Genomic DNA, 26,581 nt, shown 5'->3' on the forward strand with positions numbered 1-26,581 from the left:
TAGTTGCTACATCAACACTAGCGATAGGGAAGTTACAGAGGATGTGTTGTGCAAACACAACACATCCGTCCATAGAATTACATCGCTGATCCATGGTGGTTTTTCCTAAACTCAATCCAGTCTCCTGACCCTCAACTTAAAGTTTTTCTACTCCATCATATCTCTAACTATCATCTCTACAGTTATTCAACACTTTCATTTTCAAGTTATGAAGAATTTAAGTAACTTTCCCTAGTCAATTACTTGGCCAAGGTTAGAACTTGTCTTTTGAATTCCAGTTCGTTTCCCCTTTCTCTGCTGTTTTATCTTATGGTTCTTTATTAGCAAAATGTAAAAATATAATACTTAATTAACTTAGGAAGCATGCTCTTAACCCACAAAATCTTTTTAAACCAATCAGATTGTTTAAATATTTGTTGCAAATATTTTTAATAAATATTTTAGTAAGATATTGTTTCATTATTACTTTGTTTCTAAGCAGCTCTGAGCCCTGGAAAATCGTTATATTAGTTAGGCAAAAGATTCTCCTGGAAGGCTTCTGACTTAACTAGGAAAGGAACTTGCTGGCAGTTACACATGAAATGGGTTCTTGTGAGGACTCCAGTCATATTTAAGTCTAGAGAGGTTCTGAGATGATCTGTGAGTTTTGCTTTCCCAATATATTTCAGGCATATTGTTTGAATAGAGTATTTCTTTATAAGACTGGAAGATTCCTTTTGTCTCTAGTCTAATTACGTGTTGGCACCCATCTGCACATTGTTCAATTTTAGACGGTTCCTCACTCAGATCATAACACATTCTTTTGGCTCTAAGAGGTTATAAGTAATGTTCTAATCATCATCACAATGAGAAGAAATATTTTACTGGAAAATAAAGAGTCTCTGTTGGAATGTAATATGCTGAAATCCTTAGTTAAAAGAAACTATTGTGAATTCAGGCTCACTTGGTCGTTAGGGAATAATAGTTCTTGAATATACTCATACTTCCCTAGTGTTTTAGTTTATGTGTATTTGCCAAATTTAGTTTCTTACAAGTGAGAAGAGTACAGTGATCTCCGTATTTCAATATTTACTGACAATTGATCAGCAAAAGTAAAGAGTGATTTGTGCCATAGGAAAGCTAAACATATTTCTTCAGACAACAAAAGGAGATTAAGTTTATTTACTGTGTGAGTAAGATACGACTTATTCTTGGATAATACTAAAGAGTTTGTTGTATTGTTTCATGACAGAATGATTCTTATTAAAATGATCACAAAACGCATGATAAATAAGGCTCTTGCTGATAGATAAAAATGATGCATTGTATCAAATTAGACAATGACACGTGTAGTTGAAAAATACGTCAGCTAAGCTTCTTTGAGTTATGCCAGGAAGCTGACAATACTGCTGAGGTTTTTAGATTATTGTGTAAGAGCAAATAAGTAGAAACAGGCAATTGACGGTATATTATAAAATTGACTTCAGGCTTTAGAAAATAAATTATTTGAGATTGTTGAGGAAGAACTGAGCTGAAGTATGAGCAAACTATAACCAGCAAGCTAAATCTAGACTTATCTGCTACTGAATTTTGGGAAATTTTGAAAAATACGTAAAATTATGGAATTGATTATTATCAATATTTGGTCGTATTTATGTAAAACCCTTTAAAAATAAAAGCTTACAGACAAAATTAATGCTCCCGTTTTTTCCTATCCCCAGTGTCATTCTCCACACCCTGCCCTATCCCCAATCTGACCCCTCCACCTGAGCCAACTTTTGTCATGGTGTTGTTTTCTTTTTTAATCTTTAAATGAATAAGTATCCACTAACAATTTGTATTAAGCTTTGTGTAATTTTTAACTTTACTTTTATTGTATCATGCACGTTTGTATCATGCATTTATTGTATCATACATATCATTATGCAACTTGATTTTTTCACTCGTTATTATGTTTTCAGATCTATCCATGTTGAAAAATATTGAAATAGTTCATTCCTTTTAACTACTGGTGTTTCATTGTACAAATATATTTTGTTTATCCTTTTGCTTATTGAAGTACACATAGGTTGTCTCCTGACATTGACTTTCTAGTAGGAAACTCCCCAGAGAGCCTAAAGGTGATTCTTAAAGAAAGACCAAAAAACAAATGCCGTGGTAATCTGACATAAGAATTTAATTCTGTAATTATAATTAAATTCTGAATGTATCTTTAGATGTATATTTATTTCTATAATTATGTATATGAATAATACTATTTCTTAATATCAGAATTATCTAAGAACAGAAATATATTAGTTATCATCCTTTTTTTTTTTTCTTTTTCTCATTGTCAGAGACCTCAAGTTGAAATGCATTTTTTTGTGGAACTGTATGAAGTAACTGCTGGAGCAGCAATAAACAATAGTGCCAGGTTTGCACGGGTTAGATTCTTACCGAGTGATGAACCTCAGAGCCTCGTGTATTTTTCTGTGGGTTCTCGGCTGCCCGTGGCTCATAAGAAGGCCACTTTAATCAGCTTGCAGGTGGCCAGAGATTCTGGGACAGGACTAAGGATGACTGTTAAGTTCAGTACCCAGGTAAGCATGGAATATATATTAACACACATTAAGGTTTCCTTCTTTAACTCTAGCATGTGTAATGAAACAGAGAATAATTGATACATCATTTTCTGATGATACCATAATAATTCACATTATGTTTATTACATTAAGTTTTATCCTTGAAACAATTCAATTTTTTCACTTACATCATGTTTTAAAATGATAGTCTTTTCTGTTTTTCTTTCTTTTGACAAAGTTGATTATACAATGCAAAGTGTCATACTGAAATCTATTCTGTAAAACCCCTAGAGAGTTGAAATTTCTTTGGAATGTAACAGTACAAGACCAGAAACAGAAAGTAAGGGTCGTCATTATGGTTTATATCTGAACTGGTTGAAAATCTCCTTTTCCAGGACTTCAAACATGACTGATCTTTATGTTTCTTTAAATCCGTGAATTCATGAGGTCTCACTGCCACTTTTCACGTCCATCCTATTAGGTGACCTCAGGTGAAAGAGAGGGAGCAGGTGGGTATTCAGAGACTCGGAAGAGCAATGCTGTGTGACACTAAATGACCAGGGGTTGGTCCACACGGCACCAGACACCTTGCCGGCATTATGTTTTAGACTTTGTTTTAGCAGCAGAACTCTAATATATTAAAACAAAAGTCTGTGTCTACTTTATTTGAAGCATGATTGTGGAGACTGGAGCTTGCCCATCTTAGTCCTCTCTTTTTTCCACTTGACTCATACAACTCCAAAAAACCTACAATTTGAAAAACTACCATTCTGGATGGTGCTGCTTCAAGCTTCTCAGCTTCAAGACTCCAAACCTGGTGACTCTATAGGCCTCAAGATTTCAGAGGTTTTTTTTTTAACAAAGTGCTTTTTAGTATGTGCTTGGCTGTGTCACCGTTGGGTGGCTCAAACGCGTAGAACATTCTGTGCATAAAATACAACATGTGCGGCCAGTTTGCTGTAGCAATAACGTGAGTCAGGGATGGGAGGTTAGGACTAGAGCTGTGGGTAGCAAGCTGTCCTGGAAGCTTGCCAGGCAGAAAAGCTTGTCTTTATGACAGAGTCCACAGCGTGGCAAACAAGAAGACAAAACTCTCTATTATATGAGACTCTAGAAATAAACTCCATTCTAAACAGCCTTGAAGTGGTTGGAACACACAAAAAAGTATTTTGATTCATAGCGGGGAGATTTTAGTATTTTTTCTTTTGAGCATTTAAGAGAGGAAGAGGAATGAGAAAAAATATGTGCTTTACTTTTCCTCTTCTCCCGTGAAATATATATCATCATATGCTCACCACTTTGTAGAGTGGAAGAAGGAGGATTGGAGATGAAAAACAGACGATAAAGAGATTTGAGTCACATTTTAAGCTAGTTTGTGCACTCAGATAAGAGGGGAATAGAAGTTGGCAGAATAAGAATCTGAATGCCAATATCTCTATTATATTCATTTATATTCTTTCTAGATTCTTTATAAATGATGCCTTGCAAAACAAGTGCTGTCACTAGATGTAACTCATAGCATTTTTATAACACTGTAAAAATCAACGTGAAGGATCCTTGTGGTGATGGAAATGTTCTGTATCTTGACTGTATCAATGTCAATATCCTGGTTGTGATATATTATACTTATACAAGATGTTACCGAAGGTGGATATTGGGTAAAGGTGCAGGAGATCTCTCTTCATTATTTCTTATAACTACATGTGAATCTACAATTATCTCAAAATAAAAAGTTGAATTTAAAAAATTAGAAATTAAAATTTCACCTTTCTAGTATGATTTTATTTTCCTGTTGCTTCATTGCCCGTGCATTTTCTCTCTCCAAATGTTAGGCATATTACTAGAAGACAAAGACATATAATTCTATTTTTCCAGTAGCTGGCAAGGATGAGAAAATAATTATGGACCAAAATGCTATTCTGTTACAATGATACTGATTTTCACTTTACTTTAAATAGATTTTAATAATGTAGTTAAAACAGTAGCTATAGCACACATACCCTTTGGTAGGCCTGTGTTCCCACATACATATGTACTATAGTCTTAGCTTAAGTTCCCTTATATCTATGTATTTGTGATATGAAGTTAAGGAATATAAAGATTTGAGATAATGAAAATATCGCTCATTCCAGTTATCTTTAAATTAAATAGGCCAATAGCTAAGCCAAATTTGAAAACCAATTCCAAATACTTTCATTTGTATGTGTGTGTACTGGCCCAAAGCACATAGTTCAAGAAAGAAATCCCTTTCCTTTTTATTTTCATATTGCCTGTTCTATTCAAAGGCTATTTCTATATTAATTTTCATTGTTACTTTTAAATTGCATAGTGCTTCTTATTTATGTTTATTGTACGTTTCATAAACACAAGAACATTTTGATTGTTCTTTTTCCTTTAAATGTTTGAATTGTAAAATGAATCCTATCAGAAAACAGTGGACAGAATGTGTATAGACAGTTTATAGTAATAAAATCATTACCACCTAGCTGAGAAATCTACCTTTACCAGGATCTTAGAACTAGCTGACACGCACCCTTCTCTGATGCTGTCATGCTTTTTTCCTTGACTCTCCCCATCTTTCAGATAACTTCTATCCTGAATTGCATGTTGATTTTTCCTTTGCTTTTATTTATACTTTTACTGCTCTTCTTATGCTGTTTAGGTTTACCTGTTTTGGAAATGATGCAAATGAGATTCTTCCAATTGTATTGTTTTATGGTGTGCTCAACAATATGTTTTTGAGAAATACTTGTGTTGATGTGAGTAGTTCTAATTCTTTCACTTTCGTTAGTATACAGTATTCCAATTGGTACTTTATCTATTCTGTTTATTTTATTTATTTTTAATTTTTTTATTTTATTGCAGTCACATTGGTTATAACATTGTACAGATTTCAGGTGTACATCATTATACTTCTATTTCTGCATAGATTACTTTATGTTCCCCACCCAAAGAGTAATTACAATCCATCACCACACACATGTGCCTAATTCTGAAGCCAAAAGACTTTTGTGTTGTTTCCTTCAGCAAGGAAGGAAACCATTTCTACCATTGTGCTGCAGATGCACTTGAAAAGCCTTTATCTTCATTAATTTTTCATTCTTTGACGCAATTGGTCACTTCCTCCTTCCAAATGCGTGCTCTTCTCCTTTGGGCTTCTGGAACACCACACTTTCCTGCTCTTAACGCTGACCTCACTGGCAGCTCCTTCCTGTTACCTGTGTTGGTCTTCCTGACCAATAACTATTGAAGTCCACCAAGACTCACTCTCTAGGCTAGACCACCCAGACCTGCTTCTTTAAATATCATCTGTCAAATGAGAACTCCTGAATTTTTATCACTAGCCTCTTTCCCACCCCTGAACCAGACTCATATATTTGATTGTTCCTACTTGACATCCTCATTTGAATGTCTAAAAAAGCATCTCAGGCTTAATATGTATAATAAATAACTCTTGATTTCTCCCTTAACAATATTTCCCCCAGTTTAACACCATTTAACCAGGCAAACAGCCAGGCGTTACCCTCAATTCTTCTCTTCCTCTCCACCCAGCATTGAAATAACCGGAAAGTCCTATTGACTCTACATTCAAAATATATTCCCCATCTGAGTACTTCTCACTATTTCTACTCATACAACCCTTCTCCAAGCTACCATTGTTTTTTGCAGGAACTAATGCAAAAACCTCCTATCTTTTCTCCCTGCCTCCGTGCTCATCCCCTGCTACACGCTAACTATGCACAAGAGCCAGAAGAATCATGAAAATATGAAATAAAATGTGTCAGTCTCCTGTTGGAATCCTCCAGTGTCTTTCTCCCACACTTTTATAATCGACCTACATGATCTGACCCCCGTCTGCCTCTCTGATGTCAACTTCTTGTACTTTCATCCTTTTTCCAATCACACTGGCTTTCTGGTTCTTCCTCTAACATTCTAAGATGGTTCCCACCTCAGGGCCTTTGTAATCGCTATTCCTTCTGCCTAGAATAGTTCCCCCCAGAACCTTATGTGGCCTGTTCCCTTACGTCACTGAGGTCTCTGCTCAAATATCACATCAGGAGCTTCTGTGACCACCCTTATCCAAAATAGTACCTTTACCATCACCTTGCATTCCCTTACCTAGTCTTATTTTTCTTCATAGAATTCATCTTCATGGAAAATTATACTGTTAATTCTGTAACTTGTGTACTGTATATATCCTCTGCTACAATAGCTTCCATGAGTACAGGTACTGTCTTATTCATATCTGCATCCGTGGTATGGCACCTGGCATGTGCTAGGAGTTTAATATATGTTGGCTCAGTAGTAAATAAATTCACATTACTTTGGTTCTTCCTTAACTAAGTTCTCTTACTTTACTTTATAAAAAACTTTTAACAATCATAACTTGAAGAAACTCAGAGGTATATATGCCCAGGACCTTATTCCTCAGGGTATTTTCATATCTAAGTGTAAACAATGAGACCAATTTCTTCTGCTTTCTCCTTTCTCCCCTCTGCCTTCTCTTTACTCCTCCAAACTCCATCTCCCAAAATTTCTGTGTGAGAGTGAAATGTAAACATTCCCTCTTTTCCTCCATATATATATTTTGCAGCATGTGTCATTTAAAGCACAATTTTTACTGTATTCGCAATTGGAGAAATTCTGCAACATTTCTTTCCTAATTCTCTTTCTTGATCTCTTCTAAGGCATCTGTCTTTCCTAACCTCATCACTGTATGATGTGTATTTATCTCTTTAATTTATCTTAGGAGATTAGAAAAAGGATGAAACCCCATGTTTTAGTAGTAATGCTGTTAGGACCCATCAGTTTGTTGAAGAGAAATAGAATTTGTTTAAGAAATAAGGATGAGTTTAGGACAAGATCAGAGGTGTTGTGGCTTCACTTAAGTGTGTTGTTTAATTTCTAGGAGTTGAGGAGTGCTGAAACAATTGGGCGGACTCTCATATCTCCAGCTATTTCCGGGAAGGATTTTGTGAGAACTGAAGGCACATTGGTCTTTGAACCTGGCCAGAGAAACACCATCGTGGACGTCATCCTGACGCCAGACACCGGGTCTTTAAATCCATTTCCTAAACGCTTCCAGATTGTGCTTTTTGACCCAAAAGGTGATGCCAGAATTGATAAAGCATATGGGACTGCCAACATCACTCTTGTCTCTGACACGGACTCGCAGGCAGTTTGGGGGCTTGCGGATCAGCTACAGCAGCCCCTGGATGGTGACATTCTCAACAGAGTGCTCCACAGCATCAGCGTGAAAGTGGCCACGGAGAACACAGACGAACAGCTCAGCGCTGTGATGCATTTAATAGACAAGGTAAGAAGCCCTTGCAACTGTCAGCAGTTGGTTTAGTAAAATTTCATAAATTTAAGAAATAAAAAGACACATCTGGTTATAATGTCACTTATCATGAAATTAAGAGTTAAAACTTAAGAAAGGAATGCATATGTGACCCTGTTCTTTTGCTGGATGTGACTGAGGCCTGTTTGGAAACCTTAGTCTTAAACTCAGAGACAGATGAGTAATCTACTGCAGTAGGAAGGGTAGCCCAGTGTCTGAAAAGACGCACCAGATGTCAGAAGCTACAGACTCCTTCTCATTCTCCAGAAACTGGACGAATATGTTTTGAGATTGTGTCTCAGTTTTTTGAGTCCATAAAGAGTACTTGGACGAGATTACTTAGTTTTTCCAGTTTAAATGCTGTACAACAGGAACTTTTGTCCTCTGCTTGTTCCCTGCTCCTCCTGAGCACTGAAAACTTTTACGGAAAAGGAGAACTAAAGAATGACCTGATGATTTCAGGCATTCCAATTGGTGTGGACTTAGACCAACCAGGTTTTGTTTTAAACCTGTTTATTTATATACACTTCTGCAAATGATGAAATTAAATGGAGATGTAAGATCTTAAGAATGTAAATGGCTAAAAAGAGAAAGAAACTATCTAAAAAGAGTTATTACTAAAGGAAAAGACTCTTGTTGGGGTTTATTTGGGGATTTCTTATCAATATATTTATTTATTTATTTATCTTGCTGAGGAAAATTTGTCCTCAGCTAACATCTGTTGCCAACCTTCCTCTTTTTGTATATGAGCTGCTGCCACTGCATGGCCACTGACAGATGAGTGGTGTAGGGCCATGCCCGGGAACTGAAACTGGGCTACCAAATTGGAGTGCACCAAACTTAACCACTAGCCCACCGGGGCTGGCCCTCAAGATATTTCTTGTCAACATATTTATATCCAAGTATAAAAAGTTTTGGATATGTACATATGAATTTATAAATACTGTATTTCTTACCCAGTGAACTTTACACGCTTATAATGTTTATAGTGAGGTTTTAGATTATCATGCCTATTTTGCTTCTTATGGTATCTCTTAAACTACAGTGCCTGAAGGGTAGAAAAGAAAATTGTAAAGTTCACAGGCAAGACGAGAAGGCCTTGCCAGATAGCTTGTAAAGCAAAGAGAAGTGATTTCTATTTCATGCAGAGAAAGTTCTAGAGATAAGAATTCACTCCAGGAAGTATTGTTACTTAAATTTTCTAACAATAAAATGGCATAGGAGAATTGACAAGTCGATTTTGGCCAAGAGGAGGGAAAGAATGTACAGTTAACTACATTTTAGAAAAGAAAACCTCATTTCATATGATTCAGAAAAGCTGTAAGGAAGTTCTGCTACCTCTCTCTAAGTTATATAAGAGATCTACATATTATTGGTAGAGAATTCAACACTTATTTAACTAAAGTTGTCAGGTAGTACCTCTTGATTATTTTTTATTGCTTCTATCATGAATAATGAAACAAGCTCCTATGGAAAAATATAATTAACTTTTTTTGAGTAACCATTAGCAAACACTACAATTTTTCTCATATATTAAAATAATTTATATGAAATAAACAACCTGGGAATTATTAGAGGAATAAAATAAATTTTAAATGTTATAAAATATTATAAAATCACGTAGAAAACATAATTTGAATTCTTCAAATGATGTTTATATTCCAACTGAAGCCACCTTTGCTCTGATTACTTTCAAATCATGTTATTGTTATGAAATTTTTTTTTTAATGTTATGTTACACTATTTTCCCAAACATATTTTTATATGATGTCAATACTAAAATCTGGTGATTTGGATAACTGAGTTAGTATTCAGTAATCATATATAATTTTACATAATCTATGATATGTGATATGTAATGTACATATGTATATGTAATATCATATATTATATATATTATATAAAGAAAACTGAAAAAAATCTACTGAGTAACATAAAAGACTTGAATAAATAGAAATCTATACCTTGTTTAGGAATAGGAAGACTCAAGATCATAGACAACAGTTTTCCGTAAATTAACTGATAAATGCAATATAATCCCTACCAAAATATCAGTAAGTTATTTTTGATTCTTTTTTTACCTGGACCGAATGATGCTGTAGTTCACCTGGAAGAATATGCATGTGAGAATGGACAGAAATTTTCTAAAAAAGAAAAATGAGAGGGTCCTCGGCCCCCCCCAGATATGAAAATATGTTATGAAGTTATAATGATTAAAATCAGGTGGCACTGATGCAGACATAGACATTTAGATCAATGAAATAGACCAGAAAGTGCAGAAATAAATGTAAGCATGTATGAAAATTTCATATATGATAAAGATGACATTTCAGATCAATGGGTCAAAAATTATTATTCTGTAAATGGTGTTGAGACAGCTGATTTAACCAGTCTAAAGAAAAACGGCTGGATCTCTATCTTAAATCCTACTCCAAAATAAATCTCAGACAGATCAGAGATTTAACTATAAAACTAAAACCATGAAAGTGCTAGCAGAAAACATGGATGAATCATGTTTACTATATAAGTTTGAAGTGGGGAAGTTCTTTCTAAAGCATAAAACAAACTCAGAAGCCATGAAGGAAATGATTGATAATCTTGACCACATAGAGTTTAAACGGAATTTTTCATCACATATACCACAAGCAAAATCAAAAGACCACTAATCGTTATATGTCAATTATATCGCAATAAAGCCGGGGGAAAAAAGCCAACTAATGGGTGTGGGGAACATTTGTCCAAATACATGTGTAACAAGAATGTTTATTTCAGCATTACTTATAATAACAAAAATTGGAAAAAATAGCTATTAAGAGGGGACTGGCATATCTGTAAAATGCAAAAAACATTTTCATGTTTTAGATATAATAATGAGAATAAAACAATAAAGAAACAGACACTGAAAAATGTAGACTATCACATATAGTAGGGTTGAAATTTTAACAAATAAAATACAGGATGCCCAGTTAATTTTGAGTTTCAGATAAACAATGAATACATCTATTTTTAGTATATGGAAAATAAAAAATAGTTTTATTTGCATGCACAATTTGGGACGTACTTGTATCAAAAAATTATTGGTTGCTTATCCAAAATTCAAATAGAGTCACCAATCCTCTATCTGGTGACCATTCGTATATACCATATGTACTTAACATGTACTCTAAGATATGTTCAAATTCAGGAGTACGGAATAGAACTTCCAAGTACTGGATTGAACTTCATTCTAAAAGATCTTCCTAACTTCTTTGAAACAGAATCTGCTCTATTCTGTATATTTCTTTATAGCTAAGAGCTCAATAGATGTTAGATATTGTTATTACACTCCCTAGAAGTAACTACTTATGTTCAGAAGAAACAAATATTGTGCTAAAAAGAGCAGTGGCTTTAAATGACTCACTGTAAAGATTTTCTGGATAAAATCCAGCTGTGGGTTTGGGCCAGTTTTTGCTCTACATAATATTCTATCCCTTGATTTTCCTAGGCGTGGTGCAGTGAAATTATTTAAAAAGCTGTCAGTTGTCTTAATAATATTAGTCTTTTAAGACTGCTGGATTTGACATGCAAATGTTTTATTTAATTGGGTTTTCGTTTCCAGGTTATTGAAGCTCCATAAAACATGAGTCAGGAGGCAGGCGTTGCCTCTAATTTTGTGTTCTGGAACAATTGAAAGAGCACAGGAATAATTTGTTCTGTGCAAGTTTGATAGACTCCCTTTCCTCCTGACAAAGATCTCCTTTTCTATTTTCTCTCCTGACAGCTTTTTAATTTTTTCCTGTGGTGGGTTCAAGTTTTCTATTTTTTCATAAACCAATTTTGATAATTTGAGGAGTTCTTTTTGTTTGATATGTAAAATGGCCTTTTAGAACCAGAATATTTCTTTTTATTGTATACTTTTTTTTTTTACTGAGGAAGATTTGCCCTGAGCTAACACCTGTGCCAATCTTTCTCTTTTTGTATGTGAGCTGCTGTGATAGCATGACCACCAACAGATGAGTGGTGTAGGTCCACGCCCGGGAACTGAACCTGGGCTGCTAAAGCAGAGCATACTGAACTTAACCACTAGGCCACCGGGGCTGGCCCTATGATATACTTTTTAATATTATATACCTTGTATTTCAAGAATTATTTTTCACATTTGATCTATTTTATAATCATACTAATGGTGATTTAGACTTAGCTCTGTATTTTACTGCCTGGTTTTGTGTTTCATGCTTGTGATAATTTTGACTGACTTGGTCTACAAACTGAGTCAATCTGTGTTGTTATTTTAGGCCAAGCAAGTGGAGGATGTTTTGAATCAGGACAGGGTGGCTGTCACAGTGCCTCCTGGGCGTGGCCATTCACCATTTCCATGCCCTCCGATAAGTTAGGCACCCTTTTTCTGCCTCAGTTTCCTTATCTGGAAACAAAACAAAATAACACTAGCACCTCTCTCACAGGCTTGTTGTGAGAAGCAGAGAAGTTAATGTAACATGCTGAGAACAGCGCCTGTACTAACCAAGGGTTATATAAATGGCCTTTTGTTTTATTTTTTATGTTCTTTACTAAAATAAACTTTCTGTTGTCCTTGAATATGAATGAAATGTCAGTTGGCTCTGGGATTCTTGGATTACAACCTTTAATTCTTAAAACTGCACATGTTGCTCTACTGGCTTCTGGCATTTTATTTGCGAACAAGTCTGATGTCAAACTGAATTTTTGTCTCTCTGTTAGTAATTTTTTTTCCAGTCTGGTTTCTGGTAGGAGTTTTTTTTTTAATTCTTGAAATATTTAAAAATCACCCAGATACATCTGGTATTGTTTCTTTTCCTAATTTTCTCTGGTATAGAACAAGTTCTGCATTTTTAGACAGGAAGATTTCTTTAGCCTATCAAGGAACTGTGTTTTTTCCCCTTTTACCTACTCTTTAATATGCTTACTGTATCTTATGGATTTGTCCTATTTGTGTATTATATTATCTCTGAGTTCTGGGAGCATTTCTTGAGCTTATTTTCCACTTAACATATCCAGTTTGATCATTTCAGTATCCAGTGGGCTGTTCCCTGTCTCCATTATAATTTTTACTTTGTTAAATTTTTGTTCAGTACCTTTTATCATCTTTTTCTTGTGGATTATTCTCCTTTCTTCCTTACTATCTTTGAGATGGCTACTCTTATAAGCTTTGGTCTTGAGTTCAGCTGTCAGCTTGGTGCTGAATAGATTACAAAGCAATAAAAGAAATGTGGGGAACATGAGCCACTTCCTTGATGAGCTCAACTATAGGAGTAACAGACAAATCATTTCAGCGTTGTCGTAAATTCATTAATAAAGGTATGTGCAAGTTATAAAAAGAGTGATCATGTATGTTGGCAGGTGAGATGCAGTATAGAGACCACAGAGAAAGTGATGACTAATTTGGATTTTGGAGAATTAATTGGCGCTTCTCAGATATATGAGAGTTTATTGGAATAACAAGTCAGTGGCTTCACACCCATACTTGGTCAGACAATAAAGATGTGGTCCCTGTCATTCTGGCTAGGAAAAAAACTAATCATGAAGGCTATTTTTTCTCCTACTCTTCTGGTCCCTCCAACAACAAATAACCTAGTCCTCTGAGGTAGGAAGGATCATACTTACCAATAAAGGCAGGCGTACCAGGAGCTCTTGACTACTCTTGATTGGAAAAGGATTTTCTCATTTGATGTTTTAGAAATTGAGTCATACGTGGTGGCTTCTGTTCATTGAAAAACAGATAATCAAGAATAATCTTATTTCTATTATGGACAAATAGTCTTGTATTTATTTCCTTAGTTGTTGGTCAAAAGAATAAGATTCTTTGGGGTAGATGTAAAAGTGAGATTAATTTTGACTCATGATGTTAATTATTGTAGTTAAAATTAAGTGACCTATGCAACCATTTCAGGCTTTATCTAGTTATTAAGTAGAAAATATTTTGGTGATTATGTCTTTTCTTTACAAATGATTATTTATGCTTTTTAAAGTACAAATGAATATATTTGAAATATAATTTTGATACTAATTTCTCTTAAATTCTTCATAAGTTCATCCTTATTTTGTTAATATTAATAACTGTTAATAAAGAACACATGTTATATTATACCATACACATCATTTAAGAAGTTTATTTTTGAAGATGTATTTTCATACTTGGATTTTTTTCCAGATAACTATTGAAGGAAAAAATCAAGCATTCAGTATTGAAAGCCGAAATCTTTTCTATGAAATTCTTTGTGCTCTTATTAACCCAAAGCGCAAGGACACTAGAGGATTCAGTCACTTTATTGAAGTGGCTGAGAATTTTGCCTTTTCTCTGCTGACTGATGTTACCTGTGGCTCTCCTGGTGAAAAGTAAGTATTTTTTAGTATAACAGCAGTACCTTATATGTATTCCTCCACAGTTTACAAAGTAAATGCAATGCAAATTGACATTTAGATGATGTAACTAAGGATTATAAGATCGATGCATTGTACCTAATGGGCAAATGAAGTTAATTTTATTTGAAGAAAACAGCAACTACATCAAGAAAAATAAATGTAACTGTCAACAATATATTCCTCTTGTTTTGAAGGGTCTTTTAAAAATAAAAAAGTCTTATTGCTTACCCTTATTTATATAATGAGTAGAAGATACATTCTGAATAAAAAAAAAGGAAGATGATTCCGACCCTTAAAAGTGTTTTGATGTGCTTTGGATCGTGCTTGCGCCTGGAGTTATGGTTCAGTTTCATCCATTTGGAGGCAGCTCTAGTTCTGTTGTTGAACTTCAGACTAGTTGTTTCATGGCTGGAGTTTCATAGCAGAAAGCAAGAAAGAGGAAAAGGAAAAAATAAAATGCGGCTCGTGTTCATTATTAACTATGTAATAATTTTGTAACTCTCTGTTAATATTCTTCAGCAGTCATAGTTTTTAAATTACATTCATAAGGTAAATTGGATCATTGTAGTACAGAGACCTAAAAATGTTTTATTTCTATTTGCTTTAACTTAAAAATGGCTGATAATAGAACATGGTTGGAAATTGAGATTTGCCGCCAATTCTCACGGAGTAATGTATGTTATCTGAAAAACGACGACTGTTATCTAATGGGATGTGTCTGATTAAGAGTCTTTATATAAATCTCTATAACGTTTCTTAGTTATTCTCTTAAACAACGCGGACATCAGTGTTCATTTAGTCATATTGAAATTCAGAGATATTTTGAATACTACATCTTAAAAATCTGATATAATAATTTAAATCATCTATTTATTTATGGGGCCCTTTATGAACTCTGACAGGTTAATTAAACTATCAGTTGGATATGTAAAACTTTTAATTAATGTTAAAAAAAAGCACTAATGTGCTTCGATCACAAGACACATGAAGTTCAAAGAGATAGTCAATCTGGATACAAAGGGGTTACAAGAGAGATCAAGGAATAAAATAATAATAATTGTGATTAACTGTATGTAGTCCTGATATTGTATTAGATTCAATGATATGAAATTGCCTTTTTTGGTAGGTAAAAACAGTGTAATATTAGAAATTTCATATGGTTCGACCCAATCTTATTAAAAGTTGCACATACTTTATCCCTACAAAAGATCATTTTTAAGTAGCTTTTCAAGGTTAGGGTTAGGGCTTTTATTATTCTATTTACAGATGTAGAAACTGAGGCTAGGGACCTTATACAGCTTACCAAGCGTCACACGATTAGTCCGTGGTGAGACATCAATCCCAGGCCTACTTGACTCCACAGCTCCCACCCGCCACCATGCTGTGTGATCAGAAGAGATTGTAACCATATGCTCTGGAAGAAAACCTCCTCTCCCAGCCCCATAGCTCCAAAGTGCCCCAGACCTTCATCCCCCATCAGTGCCAGGGTATGACTTGAGGTTAGGGTATAGAACCAGCATCCCCTTACTCTGTGCTCTTCTTTTAATCCTGATGAGTGAGTCCTAGGGATTGAGGTTTTCTTAATGAGGAGCTTCAGCAAAGCATCTGAAAGGCTCTGAATGCCCTTTCGGGAGGTCCTTGCTCCACTCCTCACCACTTTTCCTAAACTTCCATTTGAGACCAATGATTAGCAGTTCAGCTCCTCTGTGCCATTTGTAAATGTCTCTGATGTCTTCAGAAACCTCTGAAATGGATCATTTCTTTACTTTGTGTAGTTTGCACTGAGACAATAGTGTATGTGTGTGTGTGTGTGTGTGTGTGTAGTTAAGAAATATCCTCTATTTTTTTCCCTCTTGAACTATGTTCAACTACGTTGTTCAATGAAATTAAATAGTTCATAGCTTTGTGCTCCCCATAGTTCCATTCCTCTCCATTTTTCTGCAAGATCACCAGGATATCAAGGATGTCTTAGATGTGAACCATCTATCCTGCTGTGAATGTTGGTTCCCATATCTGTCCCTCAAAGGCCCAGTGAGAACTCAAGAAAGTGTAAGATGCACAAAAGGAGTGGCCTTTTCTGTCTTGTTGCCTGATGTATTCCCAGGGCCTAGAACAGTGTCTGGTACGTGGTAGAGTCTCAATGGTTATGGTATAATGAGTGAATAGAATGAATAAATGAATCAATATGTTTTCTGCCCTGTGCTTCCTCTCCATAGACTTACCTTTGCTTCTGAGTTGTCCAGGAAGAGGAAACAGCATGTACAATGGCAGTCAGGCAAGAGTAGCCTGGTGTGTTTGGGGAGATAATCAACCTTTAAAGGTTGAACATAGAATAAACTAGGTAGGGTACGTGCGTGTGTGTGTGTGTGTGTGTGTGTGTGTGTGACAGAGAGAGAGAGAGAATATCACACTTAGGATTTAAAACTATAATGTTGAGGACAGTGTTAAAGATTAAAGAATAGGGTAAATCAAGAAATAGGAAGACTACGTAGTAATTGTTCAGGTAAAAGAAGATGAGGGCTGAAATTGAGGCTAGAACATGAGGGGATGTTACCTTGAAAATAATTAGGCGGTAGGATTAACATATAGGTGACAAACTGAACATAGAAAATAAGAGAGAGATCAAAACTAGTTTTTTTTTACTTAGAAAACTCTAAAGATGTTAACCATTTTTATATACATTATTTATACATTGTCTTAAGCAATATTCAAGGGCATTTACTGAGAGGGAAGGGTTTGGGCATTGAGCAGGGAGATTGAGGAGAAGGATGGAGTCTATAACAATCACTAGGAAGCCAAGTAAAAACAATGTCAAGTGGCATTGAAGGCCCAGTTGAGGTTGGTCACTGTGCATTTGTAGTGATGCCAGTGTGTGCCAGTGGGTAGAGTTTTTCCCTCCTCACTTCAGCCTGGGTGTAAAGCAGATTGTGGGATGGATCAAAGTGAGTGCAGTGGAAGGGCATGGATATAGGAGTTTAGGTGTCAGGGAAAGTGTAGTCATCAGCAAGTAACATGGGCCAGGAATTTGGAACACTTGTGTCAGAGTTGGGTGGAGTCTCTGTGCATGTGGTGTTAGTCTCAGTATGCTGAGGTAGCAGAGTCCATGATGGCATTGATGGGCTAAATCTCAGTAGATTCCAGGGGAATGGAAGGGCGGGAGTATGCAGCCATGTGGCTGAGGTTCACTGGTCTCAGCCACATTGTACCTGATCTGGGGGTCTGCAGTGATAGCTTTTAGCTGAGAGTTACCAGTGAAGATGTGGGAGGCAAGATGGGGAGATCAACAGATGAAGTTTTTGATAAGCCATTGTGGAGGACTGAGGTGTTTCAATGGGAGTATTGGACACGGGAGCCTAGAGCTTGGATAAATGGCTGGATTAAAGGTAGATATTTGAAGGCACTGGTTCAAATGTGACAGTTAAAGCTATGGCAGATTTTTTTTTAGAGAGAGAGTATAGCTAGAGGAAAAGTTAGCCCCTTACGCTTTCCTTTCCTTTCTCAAATCTTCCATTGAAAATTCTCAGCTCCACTTCCCAGATTAGGGGTCTTGGCAAAGTATCACTTAAATCAGTGATATAGTTATACATACTCTACATGTATTGGCCCTTATAACTTTTAACATTTAATGCTTAATTTTTATTCCAAAATTCTGATATTCTCTAAACTTTTTCAGGCAGGTTTCCGATCTGATTCATCTTTGTATTCCCTCATTGTTTGCAAAGGTGATGGGCTCACAGATGTATCAGATTCTTTGGGGGACTGGTTAAAAAATGCAGACTCCTAGAACCCCAGCGCTCTCCCCAGGCAAGGATTCTGATTTAGTAAGTCTGGGGTGTTCTCTAGAAATCTGTTTTAAACAAGCTTCCAAGTGATTTCAACACACACTGAGGTTTGGAAGCAGTTTCACTGAGCATAGGATCTTATGCCTAGGGGATCATCAAAACAGAATTGTCAAATGAATAAAAACCACTGTTCAGGGCTGTTTCTCTTACCAGTCACATGGTTACGTTAGCAATGCTCTGATGGGCTAGAAAGGGGTGAGGTAAGCTCTTGATGAAAACGTGGCTGTAGGTATTTGAGGTTTATGCTATTCTTAAATACAGTAGGGGGTTTCAGTTCAGCCTTGTGCCCTTTCCTCAACCTGTTCCTGGTCTGGGGGAGCCAGTTTTCCTGAATGCTGATGTGACTACAGAAAAGTACATTTTATAGCCGCAGATTGTATCTGATATTCTTGAAACAGCTTCAAAAACCCATGTTTTAGGCTACAAGGGGGCTCATGCAAGAGGATGCAGAAGGTTCTGTACAAAAAAATCATGACAAGCGTAAGACGATGAAAGCACGTTCTCTCTACTGCTTCTGAGTTGGTCGTGTCATGGTCATACACAAGAACAGAGCCCCAGTGTGATGCATTTCAGCAAACAGAAGTGGATATATAGAACAAATATAATATAATATATATACGATGCATGCCATTTTAGCAGAGGCTTTGCTTTTCTGTTCTAGAAGCAAAACCATCCTTGACAGTTGCCCATATTTGTCAATACTGGCTCTTCACTGGTATCCTCAGCAAATCAATGGGCACAAGTTTGAAGGAAAGGAAGGTGATTATATTCGAATTCCAGAGAGGTTACTGGATGTCCTGGATGCAGAAATAATGGCTGGGAAAAGTACATGTGAATTAGTCCAGTTTACAGAGTATAGCAGCCAGCAGTGGTTTATAACTGGAAACAATCTTCCTGCTCTGAAAAATAAGGTAATCTGTCATTAGAAAGAATTCTGGTTGGAATCTGATTTTTCCTTGGCAGACACACTCCTCAGAATGCATTTGCTTGATCAGATTTGTGGTAAGTGCTGCACGTGGAGAGCTAATTATGAAGCATGTCCCATCTTTATGAACTATTTGTAGAGTATTTAGTCTCGAAAATCGTTGGAAATATTTCCTTCATGTTTGATTGAGTAAAATATATATACAAGTAGGGAAAGTGAAAAAAATATAGTTTTCACTAATATTGTGTATTCTATTATATACCCCACTCGTGATGAAGTCCGACAATTATCGTCAGTATGAGTGTTGTCAGCTGAAGACTACTCAGTAACTGAAGTGGAGGTAGAATGTTTGCAACTGAAAACCAGAGAGATACCTTACGTTCATAAGGAAGCTAACTATTAATAGTGGCAGTAAGCAAGTGACTAAAATGACTAGAAAAATGAAGCAAAGTTCAGAATTAGAGATTCAGTCATAATAGTAATTTAAAAATATCATAAAATTTTCTTTCTTTTTGACATTATAGATATTATCTTTGAGTGTGAAAGGTCAGAGTTCACAACCCCTGACTGACAACAATAAGGTTGTCTACAGGATTTATGCTGCCGAGCCTAGAATTGTTCCCCAGACGTCTCTGTGTCTCCTTTGGAATCAGGCTGCTGCAAGGTACTTATTCATAATTGTTTAAAATCAGAATTTGCTCCTTCCCCGTTTCAGTGCCATTGAGCCCAGTGTTGCACTGGAGCATTGATGGCCTCTGGTGAGACTTAGACTAGAGAATAACCTCTGCAATAAATAAGACAAAGCAGTGTTTGAAATGGTCTAGCAAGGGTGGCATATGCAGCCAAAATTTAAATGTGTGTTTAACACATTATTTACTTCTTTATTATTACTGCTTTCATGGGACTTAGCATGAGTTCTACTCCATTCAGATAACCTTCCTGTGGTTATTGGTGAGTTTATTGGGCAGCAAAGGACATTACGTGTGCCCCTTCCATCTGGGCTTCTGCTTTGGGAACTGATGCTCTGTGTTTAGGGGGATTACCAGGGATTTATAATTCCGGTCCACATATGGCTTAGAGTACATTTTGGCATTAAAGCCATGCATAGGAATGGGAAGAAGAGAGAGATTCTTTCTTTGAATCTTTTTGGCGTAAGGCCTCAAGTTTCTGAGCAGTTCTATCACTTAGAGCTCAATCAGTGCTGTAGGGTTAGGCAGCGCTAGCCCAGAGGGTTTGGGGTCTAAATCAGTCAATAGAGTCTGTTTATTGTGCGACTGTCAGCGGCAAAACTAAAATGCTGAATAGGTCTACCAGCTTAGGTAACCAGCTGTTCTCCAAACACCAGAATTCTGGTTATTCTCTCTCTTCTTTGTGAAAAAATAATTTTCAATGGGAATTTCTAATGCCCGATGACAGGTCTTGAACCTAATACACAGATACTCTGTAATCCTCAATATATAATTAATGATGAGTGTTTCAAGCTTGACTCTGCAGTTGGGGTGAAGAAGATTTATGTCCTTAGAAAAGGAAAGAAATCAAGAGGCACTGAGAGGGAAAAGGCTCAGATGGCTCGCCATGTGACACTACAGTTGCTATAATCATAACAAAGTTTTTGTGCTAAAAGCCAGACCTTATAGAAGGAAACACTTGAAAAAACCCTGGAAAACATTTATGTAATATAACTGGCTCCAAAATCCAAAAAAGATAAGGAAGGAAACTTAGTAAAGCATATAAATAATTTATGTTCAAAATACAAGGAATTGTGAAAAGTGAAGAAGGATGAGTACTACACATACAATGGCTGTGTGAATCTCTTGGTATTTTTGAATGCGAGGGAGGATTGCTTTCTGTTGAAAACCTTGGGTGTGTTTGCTTAGGTTAGGTCGCGCCTGGTCCTGCTCTGTGAGAGGACCAGCCTCTTCAGTGTCGGGAATGCTTTTGCAGGTTTGGTTTGTGTTTAGGCTGCTCCTAAAGTGTCTTGTGGGATCTGTTGTGTCATGTCTTGGACAAGATATTCCCTCCAGTGTTTCCTCTTGAAAATGCAGTCAGCTTAAGTCTGGAGTAAAGAACACTTAAGTTCAGTAAGTTATTTTCTTTAAAAGCCATCTCAACACCTTAAGTATTTATGAAAGAGAAATAGTGACGATTGTGTTTTTGCCCTAGCTGGTTGTCTGACAGTCAGTTTTGCAAAGTGGTTGAGGACGCTTTGGACCACGTGGAATGTGCCTGTTCATACATGTCCGTGTACGCTGTCTACGCCCAGACTGACAACTTGTCTTCATACAATGAAGCCTTTTTCTCTTCTGGATTTATATGTATCTCAGGTCAGTTGAGTATTTTTGAGTCAATAATTTTAAATATTTATAAGAACGAAAGTCTGTTTTTCCACAGTCCTTTTATATATACAAGATGCAAACATACTGTAGTTCATCAGCACTAGGAGAAAATAAACTTTCCCATGGTCTTATTTATTCCTTAATTTATACAACAGATTTTTAGGGAGGGCCAACTTTGTTCTGAGGATATAGGAAAGAACAAGACATAGTTCCAACTCATACAGTGTGGACTAGAGACTAGATAATGAGAAAGGCTAGAGTTCACAGTGTCGTGATTTAGAGGGCAGGTTCTGCAGTAGAATGTCAGGATTGTGTGAGATAATATATACAGAGCATTTTGTATTTTCATTAAGAATAAAAAAATTACCCATGGGTCGATTTGTATTCTACAACCTAGGAGCTCTGAATGTGCTCAGCCACTGTGTTAGCAATAAATTGTCTTTCACCCTCTGCATCTAGGCCCCATTTCTGACAGGAATATGAGCTTGAATTGTGTTGTCTGTCAGACTATTTACCTTTACCTTAACTTTGAATAACTATAGAATTATTCTCATTTGCTGTATTCTTTATATGGCTGGGAGTCTGAAATTCCTTAAACTATATTTCTGTCCCTGCCCTCACCCAGTCCGTGCCCATTCTGAGTCATCTTTTACAGCCCCACAGCTGCTTCTGTGACCAATGTTCTCTGCAGAGAACTGGGTATAGGGTAACCCTGGAGCAAGACTACCTGGGTTCAAATCCTGGTTCTGCCATTGGCTAGTTGTAGGACCTGGGGCAAATTACTTAGTTTCTCTGTACCTCTGTTTCCCCACCTGTAATATATGATTTTAAATTGTATTAACATAACAGGGTGGTAGATATACTAACTCAGACATTTCTCATATCCTGCTTTAATGATGTTTTGTCTGTAAATGTGATTATCATTGGATTCATGTCTTTTTTATTTGGTCTGCAAACAGTCCTCCTAATAGTCTTTATCTATTAGGAAATTTTTGTGGAGGTAGAAGCAAGTAAGTAATTACAGTTCTTTGTCCTGGTTGTTAAAATCTTTCCACTATAATTTTATTTTATAAAGTTATACATTTTCCTTAATGTATCTTAATTCTGAACCTAACTTAGATTGAATAGTAAAAGTTAATAATTTCTTATTCTTAATAACATCTTTCATAAGGATGACATTTCTTACTTAATAGATTCTTCTAGGTCTACATAGTTCCCAAATGGATGTCAGATGGAGACATCCTATTTTACTTTAATGCTAATATATTTACAGAAATTTCATAGAATGATGAAATAAAACCAAAAAGTAAAACACTGAAATAATTTCTAGTCATTTTATATATTTCCGTAGAGATATAAATCCAAGTACTGCTATGACCCATAAAAATCCCTTTCTTGTTCCAAATACTGAACATCAAAACAAAGAGTTTTAAAAACTAAAGGGAGAATATTATCGTGATTTTATAGAAGGCTAGTAGCACCATAAGGTATTTCCTGGGTAAATTGTTAATAAATACATATTTTTTGCAACTCACTCTAGAAAAGGCTGTGTAGATTTGCTCATGTATTTGAGAATCAACACCTAAATATCAGTGTCTACTTTTATTACTTTTGACTTGGAGTCGTACTTGAAATTAATGAGTTTTTTTTCCCCTTCTGTCCATGACATAGTGGAACGTACATTGCATGTTCTGTAGATCAAGGGACGTCAAGTCCTGTCTTTGTGCCTCAGTTTCAGCTCCAGGGGATGAGGAATGTCCATCCCTCTGATGGGGCCCCAGGAACTAGAGAAGAGAATTTTATGTATCTTACGTACACATTCTGTAATTTAGGTCAGGCCACACCAAATATCCCTCTGAATTTGGAAGCAGTCTGATAGAATGTAGTGACATACAATTAGACAGAAATTAACCCTTATTTAAATCAGAATAGATCACAATGTATCTGTTCCAATTCTAGTTTGCAGTTCTGGTTACTATACTAGAGCAGAAAAACTAAAATGATCAAAGTATGTAAAATGGGCATAAAGGCCAAAAAGTTTAGTAATCCTCAGCTTAGAAAGGTGAAAGATAAGGGTATATACTTTGTCTTTTAAAATTGTAAACCAGTTTGCCAAATTCCAAGGAACTAAATTAAGGTTATCCCTTGAAGCTGAAAAGATAGAAAGGGAGGACAAATAAAACGTGACTGTGTACATTAGTGTAACGTTGTGAAACTTGCCTCAAAGGTGACTTGGGAGAAATACAGCTTAAGGTAACTTTAGATGATAATGCTGTAATTTTATAGTATAATTATTAAGGAACCTAAGCATGGTTTGAGGTACACATTACTATTTGGAGGATAATGTCAAGGAAGCCTACTCTGCTTCCCATCATTCTATTCATGTTGTGCTATCAAAGACAGACTAGTGGATTGGAATCGTTCTGATTTTGACTTGTGATCTTAACAAGACCCTGTACCATTCCATAACCATTTCAGTTTTAACATCAGTACGTGAACTAGGTCATGTTTGATGCGCCTGTTGGTGAGTCTCCTATGTTTGGAGTACTTTTAAGCTGAGGGTAGAGACAAACTACAGACTTCACATTTGTTTTGCTTTTTCTTTTTTGTTCTCTTATGGTGGAGAAATCCTGTAACATATTTGTCAAACTAAAGTTTCCCTTTTAAATGGCTAATGGTTTTATTTACTTTACAAATTACTAAGTGTATAAATGCCAACACAATATCAATTTTATAGTTAAGTAACAGGAAATAATTGTCTATAAATTGCTAAATAATAAGACGTACAGGATAAGCAAATTAGCACAAGCTAAAGTCCTTTGAAGCATGCATATTCTTTTGTTCAAAGTTTATTAAACTGCAACAACATTCTGGTAGTTCCTTTTATATTTTACAAGCTGAGATTCTGATAGTTTTTCCAGAAAAAAAATCTTTATAACTTTACCAAATGCCCACTCATTCCAAATTATTTTCTAGAATGAGAGATATTTTCTAAAATTTTGTGTCAAATTCTCCCAAAAATATCAAGTTCATATTCACTGTAATCATTGTCCTAAGATAGCCATTATGATTATATGGAAGAGTATATCAAAATAACTTCGTTCTGACTATCAAATGGGGAGTTAGTCACAAGAAGAATATAAAAGATGTGTAAGAACTTAAAAAAAAAGTTTGAAGCGATAATTGCTGGTGATAAAGAAGTTAGAGAGCTTAGTTTTAATTCTGACATGGCATAAAAGTGTTGGATTTCTCTAGCTATGTACATAGAGTTGGATTATCTAGGATGAACTTGGCTGCAAGTAACAGGAGATAACTCAAATATCTTAAATAAACAGATTTAGTTCCAGGGTTGAGTAATTCAGCATCTCAATGGTGTCATCAGGGGCCAGCCTCTTCTCGTTTTTCTGTTTTGCTCTCCTCAAAGATTTTATTTTCTCTGCCTTGTCCCTACATGGTCTTGAGCTAGCTGCAGCAGCTCTAAGCATCTCACAATGATGCCTAGGCTTGCCAAGGGAAAAGCATTTAAGTGGATCCTGTTTTAAGAGCAATGAAAACTTTTCTGAAAACCACCCAGAATGTTTTCCCGCACTTGTCTTTGACCAGAAGTATGTTCTATGACCTTTCATAAACCAGTCTCTGGGAGAAGATACAGATAGAAATAAAGAGACAAGCAATGGGAGAGCAGCGAGTAACTATCTTTCTGAACATCATGTCTCTGTTGCCTAACACAGCCCCTGACACATAGTAGTTTCTCAATAGCTGTTTGTTAAATATTATTAATAAATAAATGAATATACAGTGTTGATGTGACATCGTCTAATAATGAGAGGTACCTGTGGCTATGTAAGTCAAGTTCATATTTTCAAGTCCCAAACCATCTCATTTTAGCCATTTTTTAATAAAACTTCTTCTGAAATATAACATACTCTTTCTTGCTTTCAAATGGGACAGTTTAACACAGCATTCTCCAATGGATCTTTCGGTGATGATGGAAATGTTTTGCACTGTCCAATATGGTAGTCACTAGCCACATCTGGCTATTTAACCCTTGAAATATGGCTGGTACAATTGAGGAACTGAACTTTTAATTCTATTTAATTTTAATTAATTAAAATTTAAATAGCCATATATGGCTGTGGTTATTGTATTGAACCTCAAAGGTTTAACACCCTGATTATCTGGAGGCTGGTCTCCTGGCAACCTCATCCCTCTGGAATAAATCTTTTCCCCTAACCTACAGAACTTGTGTACTCCAAGGTGTTTCATGTTGACTTTTGTTCAAGCTAGAAAACTTTTCAGGCTTGACAATTTTCCTGCTCTTAGCTTATTAGTAGCAGGAACCAAGAGGCATCGTGCTGAGGCGAGGGTTGCAGGAATATGGGACTCAATAGAGAAGAGCAACAGAAAGTAGAAAAAGTGACAGTTACAGCTAGCATTAGGTGGGAAAATAGAAAAAAAACTAAGCTAACAAGCTCATAACTGATTTAATAATGTGGTGATCATTTGACTGTTTAGATTTATCTGTAGAGAAGACAGAGATATGTAGGTAGACAGAGATACAAAATTTATAAATATTTTAAGGAAATTTTCATGGGAAGAAGTATTAATATTTGGCTTGTGAAGGGATAAACTTCAGTAATTTGTGAAGTGTATCCCATTCTTAAGGGAAACCAAACAATAGAGGTGTGTACTGGATGTGCATATTTGTATATAAACATTACATATGTTTATACACATACAGACATTCAAATATTGTATAGATAGAAGATTTTGGGGCCAGTTTAATAATAGCAAAAGAATCTAGCTGTTCTTGAGAGATTTTTCTTATCTACATCAAAGATTATCAGCTATCATTTTGTTAAGGGTAGTATTTTTATCTTCCGTCTCACTGCTGATGGTATGGAAAAGTCATTTGTGTTAGTGAACTAATTAATTGCTCTTTTCCAACTGAGTCTGTACCCTATGCAGTGCTAGGAAAAAAAGTAAAGGAAAATTATTCTGTTAGCTGCTTATTTTTCCTATGTAATTGCCAAGGGATCAATTTTTTAAAAATTGTTTAGAGTACACTGTGAAAAAACTGTTAGAGTTTAGGTAATACCTCGAACTGTGACACTTTTTTAAAAAAACATTCTATTTATAGTTATAACATTTTGTATCCTATGATTTACATATTTATACTAAGAGAATTTAAATCAAATAAATGTTACAATTTTTTTCAA

General features: G+C 35.8%; 1 protein-coding gene across 1 annotated transcript in view; it reads left to right on the top strand.

Moving 5' to 3' along the window:
- The window catches only part of ADGRV1 (adhesion G protein-coupled receptor V1), a 521,379-nt gene that overhangs the window by 220,111 nt on the left and 274,687 nt on the right, over window positions 1-26,581 (top strand). Inside the window, exons 77-82 of the mRNA XM_058528960.1 lie at window positions 2,316-2,558; window positions 7,450-7,857; window positions 14,048-14,232; window positions 18,763-19,012; window positions 19,551-19,690; window positions 21,190-21,350. Coding sequence (XP_058384943.1) covers window positions 2,316-2,558; window positions 7,450-7,857; window positions 14,048-14,232; window positions 18,763-19,012; window positions 19,551-19,690; window positions 21,190-21,350 — 1,387 coding nt within the window. The remainder of the gene's footprint in view (window positions 1-2,315; window positions 2,559-7,449; window positions 7,858-14,047; window positions 14,233-18,762; window positions 19,013-19,550; window positions 19,691-21,189; window positions 21,351-26,581) is intronic.

The sequence above is a fragment of the Diceros bicornis genome, chromosome 1 (assembly GCF_020826845.1).
Source record: "Diceros bicornis minor isolate mBicDic1 chromosome 1, mDicBic1.mat.cur, whole genome shotgun sequence".
Lineage (NCBI taxonomy): Eukaryota > Metazoa > Chordata > Mammalia > Perissodactyla > Rhinocerotidae > Diceros > Diceros bicornis.